General features: G+C 39.4%; 1 protein-coding gene across 4 annotated transcripts in view; it reads right to left on the bottom strand.

Moving 5' to 3' along the window:
• The window catches only part of SHTN1 (shootin 1), a 122,707-nt gene that overhangs the window by 78,201 nt on the left and 17,578 nt on the right, over nucleotides 1–26,928 (bottom strand). For all 4 annotated transcript variants that reach the window (XM_073019392.1, XM_007964202.3, XM_007964199.3 and 1 more), the window contains exons 2-3: nucleotides 17,193–17,245; nucleotides 6,184–6,244 (exon numbers count right to left, since the gene is read on the bottom strand). In XM_073019392.1, the coding sequence (XP_072875493.1) occupies nucleotides 6,184–6,244; nucleotides 17,193–17,245 (114 nt within the window). The remainder of the gene's footprint in view (nucleotides 1–6,183; nucleotides 6,245–17,192; nucleotides 17,246–26,928) is intronic.

The following is a 26,928-nucleotide window of genomic DNA, read 5'->3' on the forward strand; positions in this document are numbered from 1 at the left end:
AAAATGCAGCTGCTTGGCATACAAACGGGTCCCCATTAAACTGGAATCACACACAATATGTGTTTATGCCAGAAGAACAAATAGAAGCTGAACACAGGCCAAGTTTATTCACACACACAAAGCCCATGTAGCTCTTCATCAATATAATTGCCTTTTATATTGTAGTTTAAATAATAGGCTCTATTATTTCCTTAAAATCCTAATATTCCTGGCATTTTATCACTATGTTTACAAGGTAGGTTCTTCAAAAATGTGAAGGAAAGAGAAAAGAAACCTATACAATTTTTACAACATCAAATATGACTTTGAATTTTTAGCCTTAACTACTTGACATCTTCTGCCACAATCTGGTATTTCCACTATCTAACAAAAACATAAACACTCTGCATTTTTCATAGGAATCTTACTTTTTATTCAATAACATTCTTGCTCTTGAAAGAGTAAGAAAATTCATTCTGCAGTAGTGAGGTTTAGGCCTAGCGAATAGGAAACAAAAAAACAAGCAAAAAAAAAAAATTTATTTTCTAAACATTTTGTAAAAAGGTGCTCTGTGATTTAACTTCATAAACATAGCTGGGCAGTCCTTGCTCACACTTTCTCCAATTCTGATTTGGCACACTCCATCTGGTGGGATTTTTATTTCTTCTCAAAGAGAGAACAGTAGACATTTTTTAAATTGCACATTAATTTTTAGTTTAGGAAATTCTTTCAGTGCTAAATTGGTAGCATAACAAACCTACTTACCAACTTTCTAGGTTCATAAGGGAAGAATATATTTCAAAGGGTGATTATATCTTCAAAAAGCATGACCCCATTTCCAAAACCAAAAGTCACATCACGTGACGCAAAACAGAACTATTTTTAATATGTAAATTTGTTTGTACATTTCAAAGAATAAAAGTTTTTTAAGCATTTAGATATGCATGTAACAACTTGCCCTGTGGTGCTGAATTGGGCTTGTCTCAGGATATCCACAATCCATGGCCACTGTACCTGTCATATTTGCATATTCGGATGACATGAGGTTTAAAAAAGAAAAAAGATGAACTTTTAATAAAGTGTCCATAATATTGCAGTTATGTTAAAAAGAAAAATCTTTCAGAAATACACACTGAAATATTTCCAGGCAGTAAACAGTAAAATGCTATGATGACTGGAATTAGTTCCAAAGCAATCCGAGGTCAATGACAGTGGGTGTATGGGTGTACAGATGGAAGACTGGCTGTGAGTTGGCAACTGTTGCAGCCGGAAAACTGAAACATGGGGATTTGTTACATTATTTTCTCGCCTTTGCATAACTTTGAAATTTTTCATAGTAAGAAAATTTTAATGACCCTGAGAACTCAGAGGTATAACACAAAAGTACATCAACTATTGTTTCTATTAGTCTATTCGAATTAGCAAAGTTTGTCTCTCTTCAACTATGACTTCAAAGCAGTCTTACATACATGGCAGTGCAGTACACATCACATTGTAGGGTAACCGTTTTTTTTTTTTTCTTTTACTTGTTTTTATCTTCTACTCACTATGAACATTAGAGCATGGATTTTGTTTTACACGTCTGATTCTCTTGCACCTAGCACAATGCTACATGCAAAGTAGGTGCTCGTGTTGGTGTCTATTTGAAGGATTGAAGGCCTAAGCTCATCTGTGAACAGCCTTTTATAAGAATGTTCTCTGTAGTATAGAATTGCTTAGGAAACAACTACCATCATCATTTGTTGAGCCTGACTATGTGTTCAGCCTTGTGCTAAACTCTTTACATGTATTCCCTCCCTCATAAAGCCTCAAACAATCCTATAATGTAGGGATGATCACAGCAATTTTATATTTGAGAATACAGAGGCCCAGAGAAGTTAAATAACATATTCTAAATCACAGAGCTCTAACTGGTAAAGCCCAGCTAAAACCACTTCTAGGTGATGCTACTTTTCTATAGTCCTTTGAAATTAATTATACAAGGTGTCACCACCAATGATGTTGCTTCTACAGCAAATCTCCTCTCCCAACTCCAACTCCCAGAGATATTTAGATGTAGAAAATCTCTAAAGCATATGTGGTGAACATATTACAAATTCTTCTTCAACATCAGACTACTTTAGAAGTTTTCCATGCGATAAAGAAACAGTCATAAAAGTTGGCACATATGTAGGAAAATGGGTGTGTCCTTAAAACAGATTAATGGATCTAACATTGTGGTTGAAAAGATATGAAAGGGGCTGGGCACAGTGGCTCATGCCTGTAAGCTCAGCCCTTTGGGAGGCTGAGGCAGGCAGATCACCTGAGGTCAGGAGTTCAAGACCAGCCTGGCCAACATGGTGAAACCCCACTATACTAAAAATACAAAGTTAGCTGCCTGTAATTCCAGCTACTTGGGAGGCTGAAGCAGGAGAATCACTTGAACCCGGGAGGCGGAGGTTGCAGTGGGCCGAGAGCACGCCATTGTACTCCAGCCTGGGCAAAAAGAGCAAAACTCCATCTCAAAAAAATAAAAGAAAAGAAAAGATATGAAAGGTCTTTAGCTAGTTCTCCTTTCACAGGAATCTGTCTAGGGAATGCAGCTTTGCTATGTGGTGGTGTTCTTTGTGTGTAGGAGGAAGGCTCAGAGAGAGCTGGCAGAGGATCAAAAATGACATAGACATATGGATAAAAACATTTATCCTGGGAAAAGTATGCTAAGCTAGGGAGAGTAGAGCCCTACGGCCAAACAAAGCGTTTCCTAACCCTTATGCAGCTGTTACCTCTACACTGCAAGATCTAGCCCTAGGCCGGGTGTGGTGGCTCACGACAGCACTTTCAGAGGCCAAGGCAAAAGGATCACTTGAGGTCAAGAGTTCAAGACCAACCTGGACAACATGGTGAAACCCCATCTCTACTAATAACACAAACAACAGCCAGGCATCAGGGGACACACCTGTAATCCAAGCTACTTGGGAGGGTGAGGCACAAGAATTGCTTGAACCCAGGAGGTAGAGGTCGCAGCGAGCAGAGATCACGCCACTGCACTCCAGCCTGGGCGACAGAATGAGACTCCGTCTCAAATAAAAAAGACATAGGCCTAGTAGGTAAACATTACAGGGATTTCAGATTTCAACTCAGCACCAAAAGAAACTTTCCTCCACCACTGTCCAAATGTGGAGCCTGGTGTCAAGGAACTAACTCCCTAAAGGTATATGATAAGAACTCTTAATACTGAAGGGCAGTCAGGCACTGGATAGTTTAGTTGATGAGATGGTAGTAGTAGCAACTAACATTTATTGAGCATTTACTATATGCCGGGAACAGTGTTAAGCATTTTTTATACAGATTATCTTTTTTTACCCTCAAATGGTCTATGAAGCAGAGTCATTTATACCAATTTTATTAATGCAGAAAGTTGGATTCACACAAATTAATGCTGTTCACTGGTGATAAAAATACTGCCTATTCCCTTCCAAATCTGAAATGCTACCCTCTGCTCGAAAGCCATGAATTATTTATCCTAGATACAGTTTTTTGACAAATATTTAAAGTTGTCTTAGTCCTCATTTTTTTGTTTTTTGGGTTTTGTTTTTGAGACGGAGTCCCACTCTGTCACCAGTCTGGATTGCAGAGACAAGATCTTGGCTTACTGCAACCTCTGCCTCCCGGGTTCAACTGATTCTCCTGCTTCAGCCTCCCAAGTAGCTAGGACTACAGGCACGTGCCACCATGCCTGGCTAATTTTTTGTATTTTTAGTAGAGATGGGGTTTTCACCACGCTAGCCAGGATGCTTTTATGTCCTGACCTAGTGATCCACCCGCCTTGGCCTCCCAAAGTGCTGGGATTACAGGCATGAGCCACCGTGCCCGGCCAAGTCCTCGTTTTCTCTCCTTCTGAGACTGAGTAAAGAGTTGGCACTCTGCTGTTCTGTGAGTTACCAAGAGAGTAAGCAAAAAAGAATCAGTACTCTGCTTTCCTAACATCCAAACCTTAAGTTAATTTAACACACTTAGCAAAGGTAAAAACTAAATGCATACAACAATACAGATAGTTGTACTAATCTTCCAGTCAATCCCCTCAGGCTTTAATTTGAGTTGCTCATAACGAAAAATGTAAATTTTTAAAACTATCAAAGGTATTCAGAGGAAGAGACAAAGAAAGGGAAAAGAGAAAGGGCAGATGAAAGCAGAATTTACATGTTATTTTGAAGACTGATTTTGGGGAGTGTTGCTTCTGGTTTTGCATAATGCAGGAGGCAAAGTCCCTATTGCCTACCTACACCAAAATATTTTATAACCCAATCATAAGGAACTTGAACTATTTCCACTGCACACCAATCCACTATCAATAATTCAAGCATATTAACTGGTAACAACACCAGTGGTATAACTCTTTAAGATGTGACTCAGAGTAAATACATTCCGTAAGTTAAAAAGTACCATATAATTGGAATTCATACATTTGCAAATAAGAGGTATTTCTAGCATAGCATACTGGCCTCCAAAGACAGGTAATATCAGCAAGATTCCCCTGGGATGTTCTCTGTTACAATCAGACACTGAAATAAACTTGTTGTTGAAATTTAACCATAATGCTTCACTTGTATAGCTGTTTTACCTAGAATAAAATGTTCTGTTGTGTAGTTACCAAATCAACTCTTTATAAATAATCAAATACCCTGACTGATAGAGCATCTGCAGAACGAGGGAGAAAGGCCTTGTTTCCAGGGGAGGGGGCCACTTTCCCTGCTACGGTCGAGCCTTTGCCTAGGACATATTTCCATCTGATCCTTCTGGGTCTGATCAGCTATGTTGTCTTAGGGGATGAATAACAGATTTACATCACATTAAAAAAAAAAAAAAAAACAGCAAAAATTTGGAAAGTACAGCTTTTGTGGGAATGTAACTTTCTTCAGTGAGAGGGCTATTTCAAACATGCACACTCTTAAAAATGTTTAAGTGCTATGAAGCTATCATTCCTTTTCTCTATTTTTGAACCACATTATAAAGTATAAGTAAGTGACATGTAAAAAGTCATACATATTTCATGTATACAACATGATGAGTTTGGGGAATAATTATACACCTGTGAAACCATCACCACCATCAAGGTTGTATACCTATCCATCGCCTCCCAAAGTTTCCTTCTGCCCTCTTTATTTACTTATTTTCTTTTGTAGTAACAACACTTAACATAAGATCTACTCTCTTAGTAAATTTTAAGTATACAACACCGTATTATTAGCTATAGGCACAATGCCATATAGTGAATCTGCAGTATAATTCCTTTTCTATGAATTAACCTCAGAAACTATTTAGATTACTGTAAAGATGTTAAGTGTCAGAATACCTGCCATGGCATTATTGATAATAGCTAAAAACCAGGAATAATCTATCAGTGAAAGAATAATTAAATACATTATGGTACTATCCTATAATGGAATACTACAGACAACAATTAAAACTGATGTACAGGCCGGGCGCAGTAGCTCCTTCCTGTAATCCCAGCACTTTGGGAGGCCGAGGTGGGCGGATCACGAGGCTATCCTGGCCAATATGGTGAAACCCCATCTCTACTAAAAATACAAAAATTAGCTGGGCATGGTGGTGCACACTTGTGGTTCCAGCTACTCAGGAGGCTGAGGCAGGAGAATTGCTTAAACCTAGGAGGTGAAGGTTGCTATGAGCTGAGATCTTGCTACTGCACTCCAGCCTAGTGACAGAGCGAGACTCCAACTCAAAATAAATAAATAAATAAACAAAACAAAGCAAAAAAAAACTGATGTACATCTGTGCTGACATGCAAAATATGACCATAAGTACTGTTTACTGAAAAAAGCAGGCTGCAAAACTGAATTCAAAGCATGATTACATTTTTTTACTACACAAATAAAAGACTAACAAGGAATGACTATAAAGTACTAGCATTAGCCTTTTTCAAGGAGCCAACAAGCCATTTTTGTTCTCCTTTAACTTTTATGTATAGTTAAACTGTTTTATAACAAGTACAGGTTTTTCTAATACCCTTGAAAAAACAATTATGCTTATTCCATTTCTTTAAAACTTAAAGTGATGCCTGGGCATTTTTGGACAAATAGAAAGAAGTCTTGCTTTCTTGATTGTATGACCAGGACATTGGCAACTAAACAGGGTATATTTCTACTCACATAATCCCCAAAACGCTATATGTGTTATAATAATTCCACTGAAATGCTTACGTACTTTTCTGAAATTCTTCCAGTTTTTTAACAGCTTCATCTCGTTCTTGCCTAATTTTGTCACACTGAAATGAGAGAGGTAAACAAATGTTAAACTTCAATCATAAATTTTAAGTTTGAAAAGGCAAGCAAGAGCAAACTTACAAACAGCAGCAATTTTCTGAAAACAAAACAAAATGTAAAACCTTTGAAAAGCATCAATGGTCATATAGAACTGGTACTGCTCAGCCAGCATGGTGTTTGTGCCATTTGTATCTGGCCAATTTTCTCAGACCTTCTAAGATATGAGTCACCTTCCTGCTCATTATCTCCTCAGTAACAGCCCAATTTAACATCCTTGAGTTAAAATATATTCAAGATTTAAGAGAATGTTTGTACCTCTTTTTATGTTGGCTAATGCTGTACACAGTCACTCATCTACAGGTCTGATTCCAAACAGTCTCAACTATCCAGAACATTGGTGCATACTTGGGAGGGAATGGAAAGACTACCGTGGGCCAGGCGTGGTGGCTCACGCCTGCAATCCCAGCATTTTGGGAGGCTGAGGCAGGCAGATCACAAGGTCAAGAGTACGAGACCAGCCTGGTCAAAGAGACCAGCTTGGCCAACATGGTAAAATGCTGTCTCTACTAAAAACACAAAAATTAGCCAGGCGTGGTGGTGGGCACCTGTAATCCCAGCTACCTGGGAGGCTGAGCAGAAGAATTGCTTGAACCCAGGAGGTGGAAGTTGCACTGAGCCAAGATCACACCATTGCACTCCAGCCTGGGCAACAGAGCGAGACTCTGACTCAAAAAAAAAGACTACTGCATGAGGGCAAGAGACAGCCACATGGCACACACTCTCACCCAAGAAAACATGATCCATGTGTCCTCAGAATTCTGAATAGAGGAAGGTACCAAATTAAAAGGAGAGAAGATAAAATATTCCATACTAAGCACATTATCATTTATATAAACTGATTTTTAATTTAAAAAGGTGAGAGAACTCACTGAAAAGACTTTGGGAGGCAAGACCATAAAAGGCAAAAATAACCATTAGAGCATAAGGACCTTTTAGGGTACCTGGTATAGAAACAAGTATCTCCTGTATTGATAGGCCCTGGAGGCATTAATGAATTCTTTTAAAAAACCTAATGTTTATTATTATAAGGACTGAATTCAGTATATCTTGAATTTCATAAAACAGGGATATATAACAAGATATTCACCACAAGTAGCTAAAACATTAAAAAGTAATTCCTAGCTATTAGAGTAGTAATTTAAAATGTAATATCTTGGGAATACCTTATTCCCTAAGAGTGCCTTATGAATAAAGCACAATTTTAAATTATATTTGATTGCTAACCTGCCAGATAAATATATTGGAATTTCATCCCTTTGGATGTTCTTAATTCCAATTTTCAACAGCTAAAAAATTATGATGTCAGATAATGTGAAAAATCCAGATTAAAACAGTGAGATATTCTCACCTATTGGACTGGCAAAAACTGAAAACAATCTGATACCAGGAGACAGGAACTCTCACAGACCACCGATGGATGTGTCAATTGGTATAATTACTTTGGAAATAAACTTCTATCAAAATTGAATACATACTTTCCTATGACTCAGCAATTCTACTTCTTGGTGTATATACCCAGAGAATCTCTAGTAATATATAACATATACAAAAATGTTCCACATTTTTAATAATAATATATCATGGTATGTTCATATACTACACTACAGAGCAGTGAAAATGAATGAATAAAGCCATATGTATCAACACAAATGTTAAAAACCATCATGTTGGCTGGGCGCGGTGGCTCAGGCCTGTAATCCCAGCACTTTGGGAGGCCGAGGCAGGCAATCATAAGGTCGAGATATCAAGACCATCTTTGCCAGCATGGTGAAACTCCATACCTACTAAAAATACAAAAATTAGCTGGGCATGGTGGCGCATGCCTGTAGTCCCAGCTACTCGGGAGGCTGAGGCAGGAGAATCGCTTGAACCCACGAGGCAGAGGTGGCAGTGAGCCAAGATCACAACACTGCACTCCAGCCTGATGACAGAGCGAGACTTTGTCTAAAAAAAACCAAAAACAACAACAAAAAAATCATTTTGAATGAGTTGCAGAAGATATATCAGATATATCAAATATCTTACATGCACAAAAGCATCTCATATATTTACATATGTTTTATGATACATCTAGTATATATAAAAATATGAAATGAGGCCGGGTACAGTGGCTCATGCCTGCAATCCCAGCACTTTGGAAGGCCGAGGCGGGCAGATCACGAGGTCAGGAGATCGAGACCATCCTGGCTAACACAGTGAAACCCCATCTCTACTAAAAATACAAAAAATTAGCCAGGCGTGGTGGCGGGTGCCTGTAGTCCCAGCTACTCAGGAGGCTGAGGCAGGAGAATAGCGTGAACCTGGGAGGCGGAGCTTGCAGTGAGCCAAGATCGTGCCACTGCACTCCAGTCTGGGCAATAGAGAGAGAGACTATGTCTCAAAAAACAAAGAATATATGAAATGAGAAGAAATATACAACATTTATGACAGTAGTTGTCTCTTAGGAGACTGGGAGGGGAATGGGATGAGAAATGATGAGGACTTTCAGTTGTATCTGCTGCATTCCTTGTTTCTGAATTTCAAGAGAACAGTTCTGTGCAATGGGTATTTGTTATACTATCCTCTGCCCTTTTCTGTCCTTTCAAAATATTTTAAAAATAACAAAGTAAGAAGCTTGCAGTTCAGTTTTCCCCTTTAGTCGCTAAAGAACCACAGAAATGTCATACTGTCCCTGCTCATATGGGTAAATGTATTCTGGCAAGAGAACATGAAGCAAGTACACAGTGTTAAATTAGCAAATCTGGTTACTAAATCCTGACCCAGGATCCCCCACCCAGTCAAAATGAGTTAGGTTGGACCTAACTTATTTCCTAAAGGAGAAGGCATTTCTTTGACTAAGGTTCTCCTGTGGCAATCCCATCCTCTGTAAAAAATAATAATAATTCTGTCTAACACAGTCTGTAGTTCCAGCTTAAACCAACAACATTTATGATTTTTTGGTGTTTAAAATTCTAAATAGTAGAGTTCTAAATTCGCATATAGGCTTTTCTTAGCTCCTTCCTCAACCCAAGGGGACTACATTAGACATCATAACCCTTAATGATAGGAGACTTCTGGCCAGCGGTTTCAGGAATGTTCCTGTCATTTTCTAGAATGGGCTTCTGTTTGTTCTGGACTTCCCCACCACCCCTACCAGTCTGTCTACCTTCCTCCAACAATGCACAGTATAGCATAAGGCACAAAAAGAAACCTAGTTTCCAACTAGGCTCAAACTCCTGAGTCATGATTGCCAAGTGAAATATATCTGGTGCTTTACTTTCAAATTAATTTAATGTTTCTTAATCTGGCATATCTGAAAAATGTGAGCAGTCTTGTAAAAAACTGTCTTCATTTAAAATCTGGTACTTGGGAGTGTTGCTCCTGACTTAATGTCACTTGGTTCCCTCTATGTAGCTCTCAAAGCTCTACCTAAAGGAATTAGAGGTTTATTCAATTCTTGCTTCAAACAGCCAGAGTTTTTAGTGAGACTTTGAATGACAAAAGCATTAAACAGGAATGGTGCTCTATCTAGTCAAATCTGAAAAAGGTCACCAGTTGACATCATACACAACCACTAATGTGATGCATGACAATTTTAGGTAGGCTTGTACTAGTTGCCCAGAAGAAAAACATTAGGTCCATGCTCTCTGCTATGAAGGCCCAGGGAGACAAGCTCAGGTTAATAACAGGTCTCAACATCAGTTTTATTCCAACATGCAGGTAGCCCATTTCTATAGTCCAGCTATATGTGTTCACACTAATCCTATGGTTATCATCAGCAGATTCACAAGATGTCTCCCATCCCCAGCTGTGTTCTATCAGGGGTCTTCATGTTGCTTTGCTTTCTATTTTCTGCAACCACATTATGCTAGAACTGGCAGCCACAGAATTTACCATCTGTTATGCTGAAAGGGGTGTGAGTTGGGGGTGGGGAGAGTCTACACATGCTGCAAATGCAGCTTACTTATTCCGAACCAGAACTGAGCAAAATATGGAGGATGTACGCATTTACTAAAAGCAGAAATCCAAACACCCACTTATTTCATCTTTTTAGGTGAGGCCAGAAAAGAAACTTGCAAATTTTCTCTCATTCTACCAACAGAGGGAAGTCAGCCAGGATTACGGGCCTTTTTGGAAGAATGTTTCATCTTTACACCACACAGAAGCCCCTCACCCATCCCACCCCTTCCTCTACCCTGCTCACGCAGCTGCACCATTTGTAAAAACTGCTTCTTTTTGTGTGAGAATTGCTCATGAAGACTTTGCAATAGCAACAGATGTTCTTGGGCCTACATCACTTAATTATGATGCCCAACGATTCTCTGTAGCTCAAGGCTGGGGTAGAACCCAGTGGCACAACTGCTGGCTCATGTAAGCAAGCTGGATAACATTACATCTACTCTAGAGTCTCTATTTGGCTCTTTATAAAGGGATGAATTGACCGGAGGTTGGCCTTGCTGGTTTTGAAAGCCCTTAATATTAGAAGCCCTGGCTATTTTCCAGATCTCTTCCTTGAACCTCATCCAGGCAGATACCTGGCTTCTGAAACTAAACCAGGATTTCTGAGGATTGGCAGACTGATTTGCAGAGAAATAGCCTTTCCAGTGTGAATTAGTATCTTCCTTGCACCACCCACTCCCCAAAATGGGCAGCTCAGTTATTCATCCCCCTCTCACATATTCATCCAACTACCATCAACATTAAAATGTCTGCTTCAAAGGGCTCAGCAGAAGTACAGATAACTGATATAGACACCACGACATCTTTATATTCTGTTGTACGTATATGTTACGCAAGAAAAACCTCAGCATTCTGAATTGTATCTAACTTCCACTAACATAAATATTCATGCTTGTCTTCCTGGTGCACAAATGCATCAGAGGGTTGCTAGCCTATACATAGGGCAGTTCGGGGCCCAAGAAGTGCATGTATGCACCGCATATGCACAATACCAAGATAGGGGACAAGCTATACGTAGGCAAGTACATTACAGTTGACTGAATCAGACTTTTAAGCAAGTATCTACTATAATCACTGAATGTCATTATTTCCTTCCTCTGAGAACTGAACAAATTTATACAGCCTCACACAGCCCAGCCACCATGTCAAACACTGGGCACAATACATGAACACAATAGACAATGTGTTCTCACAAAAACTTATGATCTACCACGAAAGATCAACAAATGAAGTAAGCAATTCATAAGGACGCCCGATATAATGTGAGAAGTACTGCCAAACCAGAACTGAACAAAATATGTACCCATTTCCTAAGGAACGTACAGCAGAGGCTACAACGCCACTAAATCTGAAGAAGTTTAACGCTACACCATTTTTCTTGAAGTTCACTAATGTCCAGTTACAACAGTTAAAGATGTAAACATGCCCAGCATCAGAACTGTGTGTAATGTACCTGTTTACCTGTTTTAGAGTCCTCGGCATACAGTGAAAGGACCATCGATTCATTTTTAATAGTAATCAACGATTCTACTACTCCACCTGTGTAAGTCTGGCTAGCACTATGCTTTCTGGATTTCTACACTCTTATCCGTGAAGAATACGACACATTAAATCATTCCCACTAGGATGGAATTCCTTTCACTCTCTTTCTCTTTTGGTGTTCTTCTTTCTTCCAATTCAAAGTTCTTTCCCTCCAATTTTCACAGGCAAAAAAGAAGTGGTAGCTGCCCTCAAAGCTGTCTTGTAGCATTCTCCAAATTCTAGGTATTGTGTGTTAGATGGAAACACATGTCATCAGAACAGAGATCCTTGCTCTTTGTTTCTAGATAGATTGCTGTTAATAAGAGACTCATTTTCACTTTCAAACTGCTAAGTAATTACTTTTTCTCTGGCACAACCACTTGCCACTCTGTCTCAAAGAAACTGCATGTATGTGGATGTATTATGCATGAACAGTTAGCATAATGGATGCATATCTTGCTCTTTAAAGTGGCTTCTTTATTTTTTTTTTAAATAAAATACTTTGGGACCTTCATCTCTGAATATTACACAAGAGGAAGAAATTTCAACAATAGACAACTGAGCCAAGATGCAAACAGTATCATATATCCTGCTTCTTGAAACGTAAGTCTTGGAAAGTGTCTGTCTCATTCTCTTTTCATTCATTGTTCCTGGCAAGCTGACAGAACCGCCTGATGCACTGTTACAGTAGCTCACCCAAACGACTTCTAATCAGCCACTTAAACATTTATGCATTTCAAAACTTGATCTCAGAACATAATACTAAACATAAATACTTACTATTTAAAGGCAGACATTCTTCTATTATACAGATTTCCTTCTTTTTATGTACTCTCCACACACAGCCCCACCCCCACCACTCTGAGAAACGTGAAAGCTATTCCATTCAAAGCTCAATGACGCTTTTCCCCCCATATAGGAAAAAAACCCAAACGATTATGACAAAGATCCTGAGTGAGTCATAAGAGAATGCCCTTCAATTGTGGAGGCATGACTAACATTTGAATATGGTGATTGCTACACAAGCAAAGTAAACCATGTTATTTGGTTGACTGCAGAATATATAGTCATCTATTTTTCCATACCCCAAAAATATAAATTTGAAGAGTTGTTCACCTCAGTATGATAGGCTCTTACTTTTTCACATCCTGCTAAGTCCATTTAGAAAATGGGCAAAAAATAATGGAAAGTAGCTAGTAGCACTATTGCCATAATCCCCATTTATCTTGATGTTAAAAAAAAAAAAATTCATTGTGTTTACATTTTAAGGCAACCCACACCATTTGCTTATACTCTAATATTTTGATAATAATAAATTTTGCTTGATAAATGTGATACATACATAAAGAAATATGCAGATGTCTTATTACCAAAAAGGCAATAAATTCTGCTTGTGAGAGAGAGAAGACTTTGAAAAACCTAAGTGACATTTATTAAGCCAAGCATTAAAGACTAGTAAAAGTTTATCACATGGAAAAGAGTAGGAACCTTGTCTTTTTGTTCTTTGTCCATTGCCCAGCCATGCTCTAGGCAATCACTCAGAGCAGCATAATTGATCGTGGTGATTTGTCAACTTACTTGGGGTCCTCATTAGAGTGGTTTTACTCAAGAGTAGGACCTTCATATATTTTTCTTTATAACCCAGTACTCAGAAGGCATTCAATAAAAAGTTTTCCCTTCAAAAGAGCTTTCCTTATAAAGTCAGATTGACTCCATCCTCAAAGTCACTGATAAAAAACATGAAAGAGTCAGCAGTTTCCCTAAAATGGAAGAACTGCAAAAAAAGAGAAAAGATCCATTAAAACACTGGTCCATTCCCCCTATCCCACATTTCCTGCTTTTATCCTTGGGATGCATTATGCCAGAATGTATATGTATATATACAAGTACACACATACATATATACACACATATGTGAATGTTTTGACGTAAGATTGACTTGATATTTATATTCAACTTTCAGTTTTTCAACACAAACCAATAGTTGGTAAAGACAAATGACCCAGAAAAGGACCGAGTCTGATAATTTGCTGTGGAAAACTCATGCACTAACAATACAGAATTAGAATAAAGTTAGGACCTTTGAGGAAGAAGAGTCAATAAGCTCCCACTGTTCACCTGCTTCGAAAAGAACATCTTGCTCAGAAGACCCATGTTTGAATCTAGACTCTGCCATTATCTGTGTAACACTGGGAAACTCACTCAAGCCCTGCGGTACTGTTCTCTCCTCTGTGAAATGGAGCGGACACACTGCTGTTTGGAGCATGAGACAGGGATTATGAGAGAGCATGGATGTCCTATAGCAGCTTCTTACTCCATGCAGCCTCTAAACAACTGCTTTCCCTGAAGAGCACCATGTCAGACCACTTGTCCCAACACAAGAGACTCCAAACAGGGCAGGAAAAGATCTTACTAAAGGAATCACATCCACCACCTCCTCCCATTGATAAGGTTCATGGCCTGGTGACAAAGATAGTAGACATGTAGAAGGGAAAAATACCTTGCAATTTTTTTGTTTTTGTTTTTGTTTTTTTTGCTTCCTCTGTTCATTCTAAATTTCCCTACATCAAATTAACCATGGCAAAAGGAGTCTTACTTTAATTTGCTGTCCCTGAACAATTTAACTGCACTCTGGTTTGGGGCCACAAATGAAAGGATGGCCATATGTATTTGCTGATGTCAACTGGACAAAGCTCACCCAGCCAGGCACAAGAGAGTGCTTTCCCAGAGAAAATGCTGCTCTCCATTTACCACCTCCGGAACTAAAGCTGCTTTTACTCATTCTACACTCTATAAAAGGCTTTTATTATATGCTTCCCTCCTTTGTAATACAGCCCCCCCTTTTTGAGGAAAAATCTGCAGTAATAAGCAAGCTAGTCTTTTAACAGAAGATAAACAGAGTGCAGTGAACTTAAAACCACTCTACTTTGTTTTACCCAACCACACAGCATTCCATATTGCTTTCATTTCTTTTCTTCCCGTTGCTGTTAATAGTTATTTTTAAAGAATTACAACAGAAGCAGGTCAATAATGCCTACAGATGTCATGAAAGTATTAGGCCATACTCTGTGCAGAGAAACGTGTAAACAGTTAATGGGCTGAGGTAATTTATAATCCTCCTTTTACCAAATGCATTTTACCTACAATTCCACTTGCATAACGGATGATTCACTTAAAACCTCACTGCAGAAAGTGGCTGTCAGTTAAACAACCATCATCTTTACCAACAATAGATGTTTACAGAGCATCTACTATGTATTTTTAGGGCACTGCTAGGTCTACATGTAAGCAAGGATTAAAGAAGAATAAATAAAAAATTTAATCTTCTTCCTCTTACATTATTCATTTGCTTCTATCATCCCTCTTTCTCTATTTTATGAAGACACCTGTTTGCTTTCCCTCCTCTTACCTTCTAGGTTAAGTCAAAGAGTGCTCCTGAATTAACCCCTCCAACTTGCTTTGTTCTTCCCATGGGTCAGGAGCAGCTATGAAAGAGACTCAATGACTGGTATCATCTCAGCCTCTTTGTTCTCCTAGAGCTGGAAAACAGCTGAGTATCTTAGAGCAAGATGCTCAAGTTATCCAGCCTAAGCATCACCCACTAGGTTTACTTTGGAATTTGGGGGCATCAGGAGCCCAGGATCTAAGAACAACCTCCTTACCTGTTTGTGTCCTCCGGACAGTTGTGATTTTGCATGGTTACAGGGCTGGAATTAGAAATCTTGCCAAACTACTATTTTCAGTGACTTTCTTACTCTGTGTGTGTGTGTGTGTGTGTGTATGTGTTTTGAGACAAGATCTCTGCTGCTGTGTGTGTGTGTGTGTGTATGTGTGTGTGTGTGTGTTTTGAGACAAGATCTCACTCTGTTGTCCAGGTTGGAACACAGTGGTGCAGTCATGGCTCACTGCAGCTTCAACCTTTAGGGCTCAAGGGATCCTCCTGCCTCAACCTCCTAAGTAGCTGGGACTACAGGTGCATGCCACCATGCCTGATTAATTTTTTAACTTTTTTGTAAAGATGGGGGTCTCACTATGTTGCCCAGGCTGGTCTTGAATTCCTGGTCTCAAGTGATCCTCCCACCTTAGCCTCCCAAAGTGCTTCTTACCATATTATGTATGTATGCACCAGCCCCTTCTAACATGGATGTTTTTATCACCTCCACCTACTATTCCCTGAATGACCTGATGAAGGCAAGAGAAGAAACTTAGGATTTCACAGAACACCAACGATTTATTTACAAAGAAGCAAAGGAGCCTTAAAACTAGGCGAAAAATAATGATCTAAAAATCCATTATAATCTGCTTTGAACTAGAGTACTTACCATTAATAACACCAACCATACTACAGCTATATAGGTAGCAAATTAATAGTGAAAAAGTTAAATATAATTCTACAGAGCCAAATAAGGGATCCCAAATATCTCATACGTTTTACAAGTATTTAGCTTGCTGCCAGTTTTTATTATAGCTCTTACTCTGAAATTTTAAAAATGAGGTTTCATAATTTATAGTAGTGATGGCTATCTTCTTCCTTAATATCGACTAAGGACCTATTTTACTAATTTTCGACCAGGGATATTATGTTCTGAAATATTTGGCCTACCCAACAAAGTAATTTTTTAAAGTAAATTTTGTTTGCATCTAAAACCAAAAATAGGCAGTTGGCTTCCTCTCTATTTTTCATTTGCTATTCAGTCCCTCTACGTTTCTGACCTTAGCCTGTTCTTCCATTTGTCCGCTCCCTAAATTTACAAGAAAAAAAAACCATATATATATGTATTTTTTATTAGCTCTATATATTAGCAAGCATTCACAAACCTTAAGATATTTTCAGTGATAAGAAGGATATATTTTGTAAGGTAAGTAGAATTCAATTATTTAACAGTTAAAACAAAACTGACAGAGCCCCTGAAAATATTTACCAGACTTCCCCACCTTCACAGTGGATGCTTCTCAACTTCCGGTGTATTATTCATATAAATAGAAGAAGCAGACATACAAAGATTTATGGAGGTATTGGGGCAAAACACCAATGACTAATTACAAAGAGTTTTCTCCAGGATCCAATGTGTCTAGGTCCCAAAGTACATGTATCAAGTGTTCAATTCCACTGACAGAATCCCAAATCTGACTGTTAGGGGAAAAGTACGATTCCTGGGGACTTCAGTTGCTTGGCCTGGTGCCTTGCTGCACATTTAGCCATGTAGTTAATCTCCCAGAGCTGCACCCACTGTGGCATGCCTGCTATTCTTTACCATCTGGAGCCTGGAGTTGGTATTAGCTTGAACCACACATGCAAGAGAAAAGGGAAGAAAAGGAAAACAACAACCCTCATTCACATTTAACTGAAATTGGTGACTGAACAATGCCCTATGCCGCCTAGGCTTTTACACATGTAAGAAAGGGGGGAGAAAAGGGTAAAGTACAAACCTTCTCCTTTGTTTTCTGGTTCTCTGCTCTAAGGTCTTCATATTCGCCTATTGCTAAAAGAAAAAAGGAAAGCAACATTACAACACTGTCAAAAGTTTACTGCAAGGAAACCTGGGGAATCCACCTAACCCCCATTGTCTTCTTACTAGGTTGAGGTAGGGTGGAGAAGAGGCAGCAGAAAAGAGGCTTCTGCTTTCATTTTTTTTATTCTGTAGAGACAGGGTCTCACTATGTTGCTCAGGATGGTCTCAAAACTCCTGGGCTCAAGTGATCCTCCTGCCTTGGCCTCACAACGTGTGATTACAGGCATGAGCCACCAAACCTGGCTGGGCTCCTGCTTTTAACAGTAAGGAAGAAAAAGCAGACGTGAGCCCACCAAATTAAATTTCAGTTCTCCGTAGGTCATTAGGAACACCCACGAGCCAGGAGAGGTGACATATGACAAGCGATTTCTCCTTTCTGATGCTCAGCACTTGGTCCTGGGAAAGCATTCGGGCAGGTGTTCCCTGAAGTTCCTCCTAGCACTATTAGTCTGTGGTACTATAATCAGAGGTTTATTTAGAAAATCCGCCTGTAGAAAGTAGAGTAGGTTTGCACACTCGACTCAATGTCACACATCTGCTTTATTCACAAGCAAAAAATTTATGAAGGATTCAGCTAAGAACTATTTTCAGATAAGATTGTCAGTCATGACCAGAAATTCAGACTCCTTTCACTAAATGGGGAAGATATGTTAAACTGTTTGGAAATATTATCCACTACGTAGGGGGCACAGTTGTGTACTTAAAATATTTTATTGACCAAAAAATAAAATAAAATAAACCCTAAATCCCCACATTCATCTTTAATCAAAGCACCATTTTTAGGTATCCCTACAGTTGAGAATATAAAGTTTTGAACACATTAAGTGAGAAGAAAAAGAATGGCCTAAGATCAATGACAGAGCAGAACATCTGAAGTAAGTCTAAAACTGTGGCTTACCCCAGGGCCGGCACCTTGACTGGCACGAGAAAGTCAGTGAATCATCAGGTTGATTTTCTTTTTTTAAGAGACAGGGTCTTATTCTGTCACTTAGGCTGGAGTGCGGTGGCACCATCATAGCTCACTGCAGTTTCGAACTCCCGGGCTCAAAACAATCCTCCCACTTCAGCCTCTTGAGCAGCTGGAACTACAGGCACATGCTACCATGCCCAGCTAAATTTTTTAATTTCTTGTAGAGATGGGGTCTTGCTATTTTGCCCAGGCTGGTCACAATTTGAACTTTTGTCTTTATGGATTTATCTACCAAAAAAAACCCCTCAGTTCTTCTTTTAAGGAAAAAAAAAAAAAAAAAAACAGAGCTTCCTATTTCTATGAATAATCTAGAAACAGAAATAAAAAATCTGAAACCAGTGGCTGCAAGAACATCGCAGATAATCTAGTTCCTAATTCCAGAAATGTACAATTCTAACCACTAGGGCAAAGAACACCCCAGAAACAGATGTTTAACATGGTAAAGCACATGCTTTGTTTTCTCCTCTGGTGATTGAAAGGCTTCAGAATGGCTACTGTGATGGTGGCACCAAAGTCCTAAAATCCAAATTCAAATTGATGAATATTTATGACATTATACCACCAATGTCCAGAAGTTTTATTAGTATACCAGGACCACTTAAACAAGAATTAATGGATAATTTTATTGAAGCCACATCCCAAAAGAATCCTTCAAAATCAGTCCATAAAATAGGTGAATGTGTACATGTAAAGATATAGTTCTTCTGAAAATAATTACATTTACAGTCTGGGCGTGGTGGCTCACGCCTGTAATCCCAACACTTGGGGAGGCCAAGGTGGGCAGATCACTTGAGGTCAGGAGTTCAAGACTAGCCTAGATAACATGGCAAAATCTTGCCTCTACTAAAAGTACAAAAATTAGCCGGGCGTGGTAGCACTTGCCTGTAGTCCCAGATACTTGGGAGGCTGAGGCAGGAGAATCATGTAAACCTGGGAAGCAGAGGTTGCAGTGAGCCAAGAACGTACCACTGCACACCCCAACCTGGGCAACAGAGCAAGACTGTATCTCAAAAAACAAAACAAAACATTTTCAACAGAAAAAGATTTGACTGACCTAGAATGAAGCCCTCTGAACACCAGCTCTTCGTCAGCCCTGCCACACATACCCCAAGAGCTAAGTATAAACTAAATCGTCTTTGAAGGTGAAAAACCAGTGAAACATGTCCTCACCTTTTTAACAGAAAGAAACAAGAACTAACTAATAACTTCTAAAAATATTCACTTACACAACCACTGGGTAGTCTATGGTCATGATCCCATATCTTATTACTATATCTTAAATTGTTTCAAAAAATAGACATATAAGTATTCTATTAAGAGACTTTGATTTTAGGTTACTTGACATTTAAAAGGATCTGTAGATGAAGTTGAAAACCAAAATTGATTTAATGTTCTATTATTGGTAAACTGCTTTACAGACATAGAGAATGAACAATAAAGGTTTATAAAACCATGATCTCAGCCAGGCGCAGTGGCTCATGCCTGTAATGCCAGCACTTTGGGAGGCTGAGGCGGGCAGATCATCAGGTCAGGAGTTCGAGACCAGCCTGACCAACATGGTGAAACCCCGTCTCTACTGAAAATACAAAAAAATTAGCTGGGCATGGTAGTGCGCACCTATAATCCCAGCTACTCAGGAGGCTGAGGCAGGAGAATCACTTGATCCCGGAGGCAGAGGTTGCAGTGAGCCAAGATTGCACCACTGTATTCCAGCCTGGGCAACAGAGCAAGACTCCGTCTCCAAAAAAAAGAAAAGAAAAAGAAATAAAAAACCATGATCCTCAATGATCTCATATTGACATTAAGAAATTTTTTCGGCCGGGCGCGGTGGCTCACGCCTGTAATCCCAGCACTTTGGGAGGCCAAGAAGGGCGGATCACGAGGTCAGGAGATCGAGACCATCCTGGCTAACACGGTGAAACCCCGTCTCTACTAAAAATACAAAACATTAGCCGGGCACGGTGGCGGGCGCCTATAGTCCGAGCTACATGGGAGGCTGAGGCAGGAGAATGGCATAAACCCGGGAGGCGGAGCTTGCAGTGAGTGGAAATCGCGCCACTGCACTCCAGCCTGGGCAACAGAGCGAGACTCCGTCTCAAAAAAAAAAAAGAAAGAAATTTTTTCTATTTAAAACATCAGATAATGGTTTTGAAGTCTTTTTTAAAATACCAATACTATTCTTCCATTATACTGCCAATAGAACCCAGATGAAACATTGTAGGCTCCCAGTTACTGGGTATTTGTGAAAAGAATTAATTAAGAATCTTAATTCCAGCCTGGGCAACAGAGCAAGACTCTGTCTCCAAAAAATAAATAAATAAAATAAAATAAAATAAAACACCATGATCCTCAATGATCTCATATTGACATTAAGAAATTTTTTCTATTTACAACATCAGATAATGGTTTTGAAGTCTTTTTTAAAATACCAACACTATTCTTCCATTATACTGCCAATAGAACCCAGATGAAACATTGTAGCATCCCAATTACTGGGTATTTATGAAAAGAATTAATTAAGAGTCTTTGAACTATCATATTTTAATGAAAATCACAGAAAATATGCTTTCTTGTGACTATGTACAACTTTAAAGTAAGGTATAAGGAAAGGAAAGGAAAGTATGAGAAGAATTCAACCCTTGCTAATAAAACCAAGCTCACTACCATAAACAACACGTACAGACATGCACGCACATACACACACGTATGTATCATAGTGGACCCCTAACCCTAACCTCAGCAAAACTGGCAAAAACTGAAGTGATCTATATTATTCAGCTTCTTCTTTGGCAATGTTACGGGGTCACAGAGAAAGCTGCCTTCTTGTTTCAGAACTGGCTTGCAGTCTGAAAATTTTAAAAACTGAGCTTGCACAGCTCAAGTGATTCCATCAGAGACATCCTCCAAATCCTGAACTCGCCAATGCTAAAGAGATTAATCTGGTCGGGTATGGTGGCTCATGCCTGTAATCCCAACACTTTGGGAGGCCAAGGTCGGGGGAATCACTGGAGGTCAGGAGTTCACAACCTGCCTGGACAACATGGTGAAACTGCATCTATACTAAAAATACAAAAAAAATTAGCCAGGTGTGGCAGCACATGCCTGTAATCCTAGCTACTCAGGAGGCTTGAGGTGGGAGGATCACTTGAACCCAGGAGGCGGAGGTTGCAGTGAGCCGAGATCATAACACTGCTCTCCAACCTGGGTAACAAAGCAAGACCCTGTCTCAAAAAAACCAAAAAACAAAAAAACAAAAACAGATGACTCTAACCAATTCTCGGCATATGAAAGGTACCTGCAGCTCGAGAGCTCAAGAAGACTTCATCTCTCACATTTACAGGTACAGTATATTTCACTGTACTATAAGGTTATATAGGACAGTAATTAAAAAGTGCATCCTAATGACAGCCTGAGCACTTACTAGCTAGGGGACCTTGGGCAAATCAGTGAATCTCTCTGACTCTCAGGTTCCTCATCTGGAAAATAGGAATAATAATTACACATCTCTCATGGTGTTGTTACTAAGAGTAAATGAGTTAACATATGTAAGAGTATTTGGGCATATTAACTGTTCAAAACATGTTAGCCATGGTTATTATTACTGATATAAGTACATCAAATCCTGTGTTTACAACAAAAGAAGTTAGGCTATTCCCTAATGCCCTCAGCCTCAGGCTTACTTTTGTCCTGCATGGCAGACAGGAAAAATTTCCAGGGTACTTCTATCCTCCACCAAATAAAGGGAGGGGAAAGGGGGTTAAAGATCAACTGCAAACAAAGTGTTGCAGTAAAGAAAGGTGGCAAAGAAGTAAAAGCATTTCTGAGAGCTGTACTTGTCCATCCTGGCTACACACTGAAATCACCTGGGGGGCTTTTAAGTCATATAGATGCCTTGCCCCTGCTGCTTCAAGATTCTGATTTAACTATGCTGGGGTAGATCCTGGGCATCCAAAGAGAGAGAGAGAGAGAGAGATACATACATACATACATACATACACACACACACATATACATATATACGTTTAGAAGTGAGAGCCCCAGGTAATTCCAATGTACAGCCAAAGTGGGCTGTAACATAACAATATAGAATGGAAGAGAAAGGAAGACGGTGGAGAAAACAAGGAGAAGAGCAGGCAGAGCATGTGTTTCAAGAATCATGCTGGTTTTCTATTTTCTAACTCCTCAACCCCAAGAAAAGTTTTCTTTCCAAGCTGCAAATCATGACATAACCAGGCCCAACAGGCAGCTGAGTAGACTTAGTTGTTTCAGAAATGTGACAACTAAAGTTCATAACTATAAGCCAGTAACACCTCTAGCTAGGGTTAATAAGAATCATGCTTTATCTGGGATTTTGTCAGTTTTAGCACTGAAAGTTTAGCATCCTAGGAAACCTCCCAGTCCCACGGAGGCTAATCACTCTACCTCTAGCACTCTTTCCAGACCAGTATTTCCAACCAATACTTACCAGACCTGTGTGGTCCAAAATGGTAGCCATTAGCCACAAGCAGCTATTTAAATTTTAATTGATTGAAACTAAAGAAAATGTAAAATTCAGTTCTTCAGTTGCAGAAGTTATATTTCAAGTGCTCGATAGCCACATGTGGCTAGTGAGTGCCATAATGGACAGTGGACACAGAACATTTCCAACATAGCAGACAGTTCTACCGGCAGTTCTGGGCCGCTCTGTCAAGAGGCTCTACAGGCATCTCAAACTCAACTTTTAGAAAGTGAGCTCATCAATTTCCCTTCCCTACTCCCTGTATGAAAGGTCTTCTGTCATTGGTGTCATCATCTACCTACCTAGTTCTCAAGATAGTAGCTGCAGGATCACCCTTGAGTTCCCACTTTTTTCTCCCTCCAAAGGATCATCAAACTGCTCAAACCTCTAAAAAATATCTCTGCAATCTGCCCTTCCTCTGAAGCTGTTATCTCTGCCATAACTTAGACACTCAATAATGACAAAACCCTCCTATCTAGTTCTAGCTTCCTTCTATCCCAAGGGCATTCTTTACATAGCAGTTAGTTAACAAAGCAAGCTGGTTATTTCATGTTTAGAAACTTCCAAACACCTTATCTTTACTGCCTGGAATCCCACTCTACTGCTCACTATTCAACCTCAAGGGCCACACCCAAAGTCCCAGTGCTTCCCTAAACCCAAAACCTTTCATTCTTAGGTACCTTTGCAAATGTTTTTCCCTCTGCCTGTAAAGGCTTTCCCTATCCCATCTTTCCTATCTCCTCTTTTTCAATGCAATTCAACTGTTACTTCTTCTAAGAAGCCTTCCCCATATACTTCATGCAAATTCAGCAGTTTTATCTTAATATATCATCAGAGTACACTGTTCATATAGGTCTATTAGAGCATCTACATATAACATTATAAATTATCTGTGCACAGGTCTGTTTTCCTGTTGTTCTTCCCACCTGATTCACTGCTATATATGTCTTACACTTACATGAATACCAGAGTCCATGCCTATGCTGAATAAATGAATTCAACATGTTGAATATGTTCATATAAATCTGTGAGGCAAAACAATCCAAATATTAACATCCTCATTTTACAAACAGAGACACAAATGCATAGAGAAATCAAATCCCACAATACAGAATGGTAGTGGAAGCACCAATCTACTGACTCCCAGAGTCATTCATCCAAAAAGACATTACTGAGCATTACTGTGTGCAATGCACTAAAGCACTGGATCAGAAATAATCCTCTTGGTTAAAGACTACATCTTTCTCTCTCCAGAGTCCGATATCTAGGATCCTGTCTGACATATAGATTATTTGATAAACGTGTTAAATGAAGGAAGAAGGAAGAATGGATCTAGGTCTTCATGTGAGCAAATCATGGAAGAGCACATACTCTCCTCCCCATGGTAAGAGTCTCTTACATGATATATTGTATCAAGATACTTAATAAAAATGAAGGTTTAAATAGCCATCAAATGTAACCAGAAAACACGACCTCATGAGAGCTTCTAATGTAGATTCTCATCCATTCAGTCTGCATCTTTGATACTCAGGGAGCTTTGAGATACCTCTTACTAATAGGGAATGAGGACATGAGTCACAAAAGATAGTGTTCAATTACGACATTATTCCCTTCTGTACACATCCCAATGGGTCGTCCTCTTATAGTCAGAGTAGAAAGAGAAGGCATTTGTACCTTACTTGTTAATTAAAGCATTCGAAAAGCCATGGAAAACACTGATAGAAAATCTGATCAAAACACAAAGGTGACAGATTTCATATCCTGAAAAGAAATTACGGCAAACCAGAAATTTATTCATAACATGGTAAAACACACAGTTCAGTGTTAATAAATTAATGATACTTAAGAAGTACTCTCAGCAAACTACATTAATGACTTCAAATTAACCAAGAAGAAAGGAAGAAAACTGAGTATCTTTAAAAGACACATATAAATCTGATTTCTGGTCTGTCATGTAAGGAGTTTGTAATCCTCATTCCGTCCTCACAACAAAAAGTAAGAACAAATTGAAAATCAACAACTCTTCCTAAGATCTATCAGATAATTGAAGGCACAGGACAAACCACCATCCCCAAAACGGAAGAGACACATAAGGCAGATAGAAAGGATTATAATTTATTAGAGAAGCAGCCCAGAAGCAGAAACCTCCTTGGGAACCGGTACCTGGTAACTGGTACTGGAAACCCTAAAGTGTAATTAAAGAATAGCTGGAGGCTCAGTTTGGACAAGTTTGAGTGTTAAAATTGCCAGGGGGACCCAGCCTTAGAGGGGCCTAAACTTTTGTGAGTTTCACCTCCAGGATCACTACTAGATGCTCAAAGTGAAAATTTTCCCTACTACTCTGGCAGGTGGCACAGAAAAGTAGCCACTACTGGCAGAGTGCAGTGGCTCACACCTGTAATCCAGCACTTTGGGAGGCCAAGGCAGGAGAATCATTTGAGCTCAGGAGTTTGAGGCCAGCCTGGGCAACATAGCGAAACCCAGTGTGTGTATGTGTATACGTGTGTGTGTGTGTGTGTGTGTGTGTGTGTATATATATTTTTTTTTTTTTTTTTTTTTTTTTTGAGACAGAGTCTCGCTTTGTCACCCAGGCTGGAGTGCAGTGGTGTGGTGCAATCTCGGCTCACTGCAACTTCTGCCTTCCGGGTTCAAGCAATTCTCCTGCGTCAGCCTCCTAAGTAACTGGGATTACAGGCATGCACCACCACACCCAGCATTTTTAGTAGAGACGGGGTTTCACCATGTTGGTCAGGCTGGTCTTGAATTCCTGACCTCATGATCCACCCGCCTTGGCCTCCTAAAGTGCTGGGATTACAGGCGTGAGCCACCACGCCCGGCCTATTTTTTTAAAAGGAAAATAAGGTAGCCTCTATGAAATATGCCCAAAGCATTCTTTTCCTCTAAACAATGTCTGTCCTCAAAAGAAACTATCTTACCAGAGTCTAACAGACTTGGTGGAAGGCAAACACCCAACGCCAGCCCCCACTAGCCTTCTTGTCTCATCGAAGAGGTAAATAAAACAAAACTGAGAACTTGTAAAGGTCACATCCTAGGGACATGGGGTCACTAAGAGCTAATCATAAAACTATGATCTAATCACAGAACTACAGAACACTTCCCTTCCTTCCATACGTTACCACCACATTAATGTTTGCACAACTTGATTCCTAATTGCCAAAACTTGGGAACAAACAAGATAGGTGAATGGATAAACAAACTGTGGTACATCCAGACAATGGAACAGTATCCGGTGTTAAGAAGTAGTTGGTGTTAAGAGGTGGTAAGTAAACTATGAAGCCACAAAAAAAGACAAGGAAAAAAACTTAACTGTATATTGCTAAGTGAAAAGGGTCAGTCTAAAAAGGCTACACACATATCATATGATTCCAATTATATAACATTCTGCAAAAGGCAAAACTATGGAGACAATTAAAAGATCAGTGGGAGGTTAGACGCAGTGGCTCACACCTGTAATCCCAGCACTTTGGGAGGCCAAGGCGGGCGGATCACGAGGTCAGGAGATCGAGACCATCCTGGCCAACATGGTAAAACCCTGTCTCTACTAAAAAAACAAACATTAGCCGGGAGAGGTGGCATGTGCCTATAGTCCCAGCTACTAGGGAGGCTGAGGCAGGAGAATCACTTGAATCCAGGAGGTGGAGTTGCAGTGAGCCAACATCATGCCACTGCACTCCAGCCTGGTGACAGAGAGACTATGTCTCAAAAAAAAAAAAAAAAAAAAAATTCTGTGGGTGCCAAGGGTTTGTAGTTAAAAAGGAAGGGTTGAACAGGTAGAACACATGACATCTTTAGAGCAGTGGTTCTGTACTGTAATGGTGAATACATGTGCTATCTATTTGTCCAAACCCATAGAATGTACAAGACAAAAAGTGAACCTTAATGTAAATTATGGATTTTAGTTAATAATAATGTATCAATTCTGGCCCAACAATTCTAACAAAGGTAGATTAATTAAAGCAATATGTTAATAACAGTAGAAATGAGAGTAGGAAAAGGTGAAGAGGTATGTGAATATTCTCTGTACTTTTGGCTCAATTTTCTGTAAACCTAAACTTCTAAAAAAAAAAAGTCTTATTTATTTAAAAAGCTAATAACGCACACACAGACACAATCACATGCAAATTTGTGCCACAGAGGATTTGAAATTGAATCAAGTCTAAAGGG

This window comes from Chlorocebus sabaeus, chromosome 9 (assembly GCF_047675955.1).
Source record: "Chlorocebus sabaeus isolate Y175 chromosome 9, mChlSab1.0.hap1, whole genome shotgun sequence".
Taxonomy (NCBI): Eukaryota; Metazoa; Chordata; class Mammalia; order Primates; family Cercopithecidae; genus Chlorocebus; species Chlorocebus sabaeus.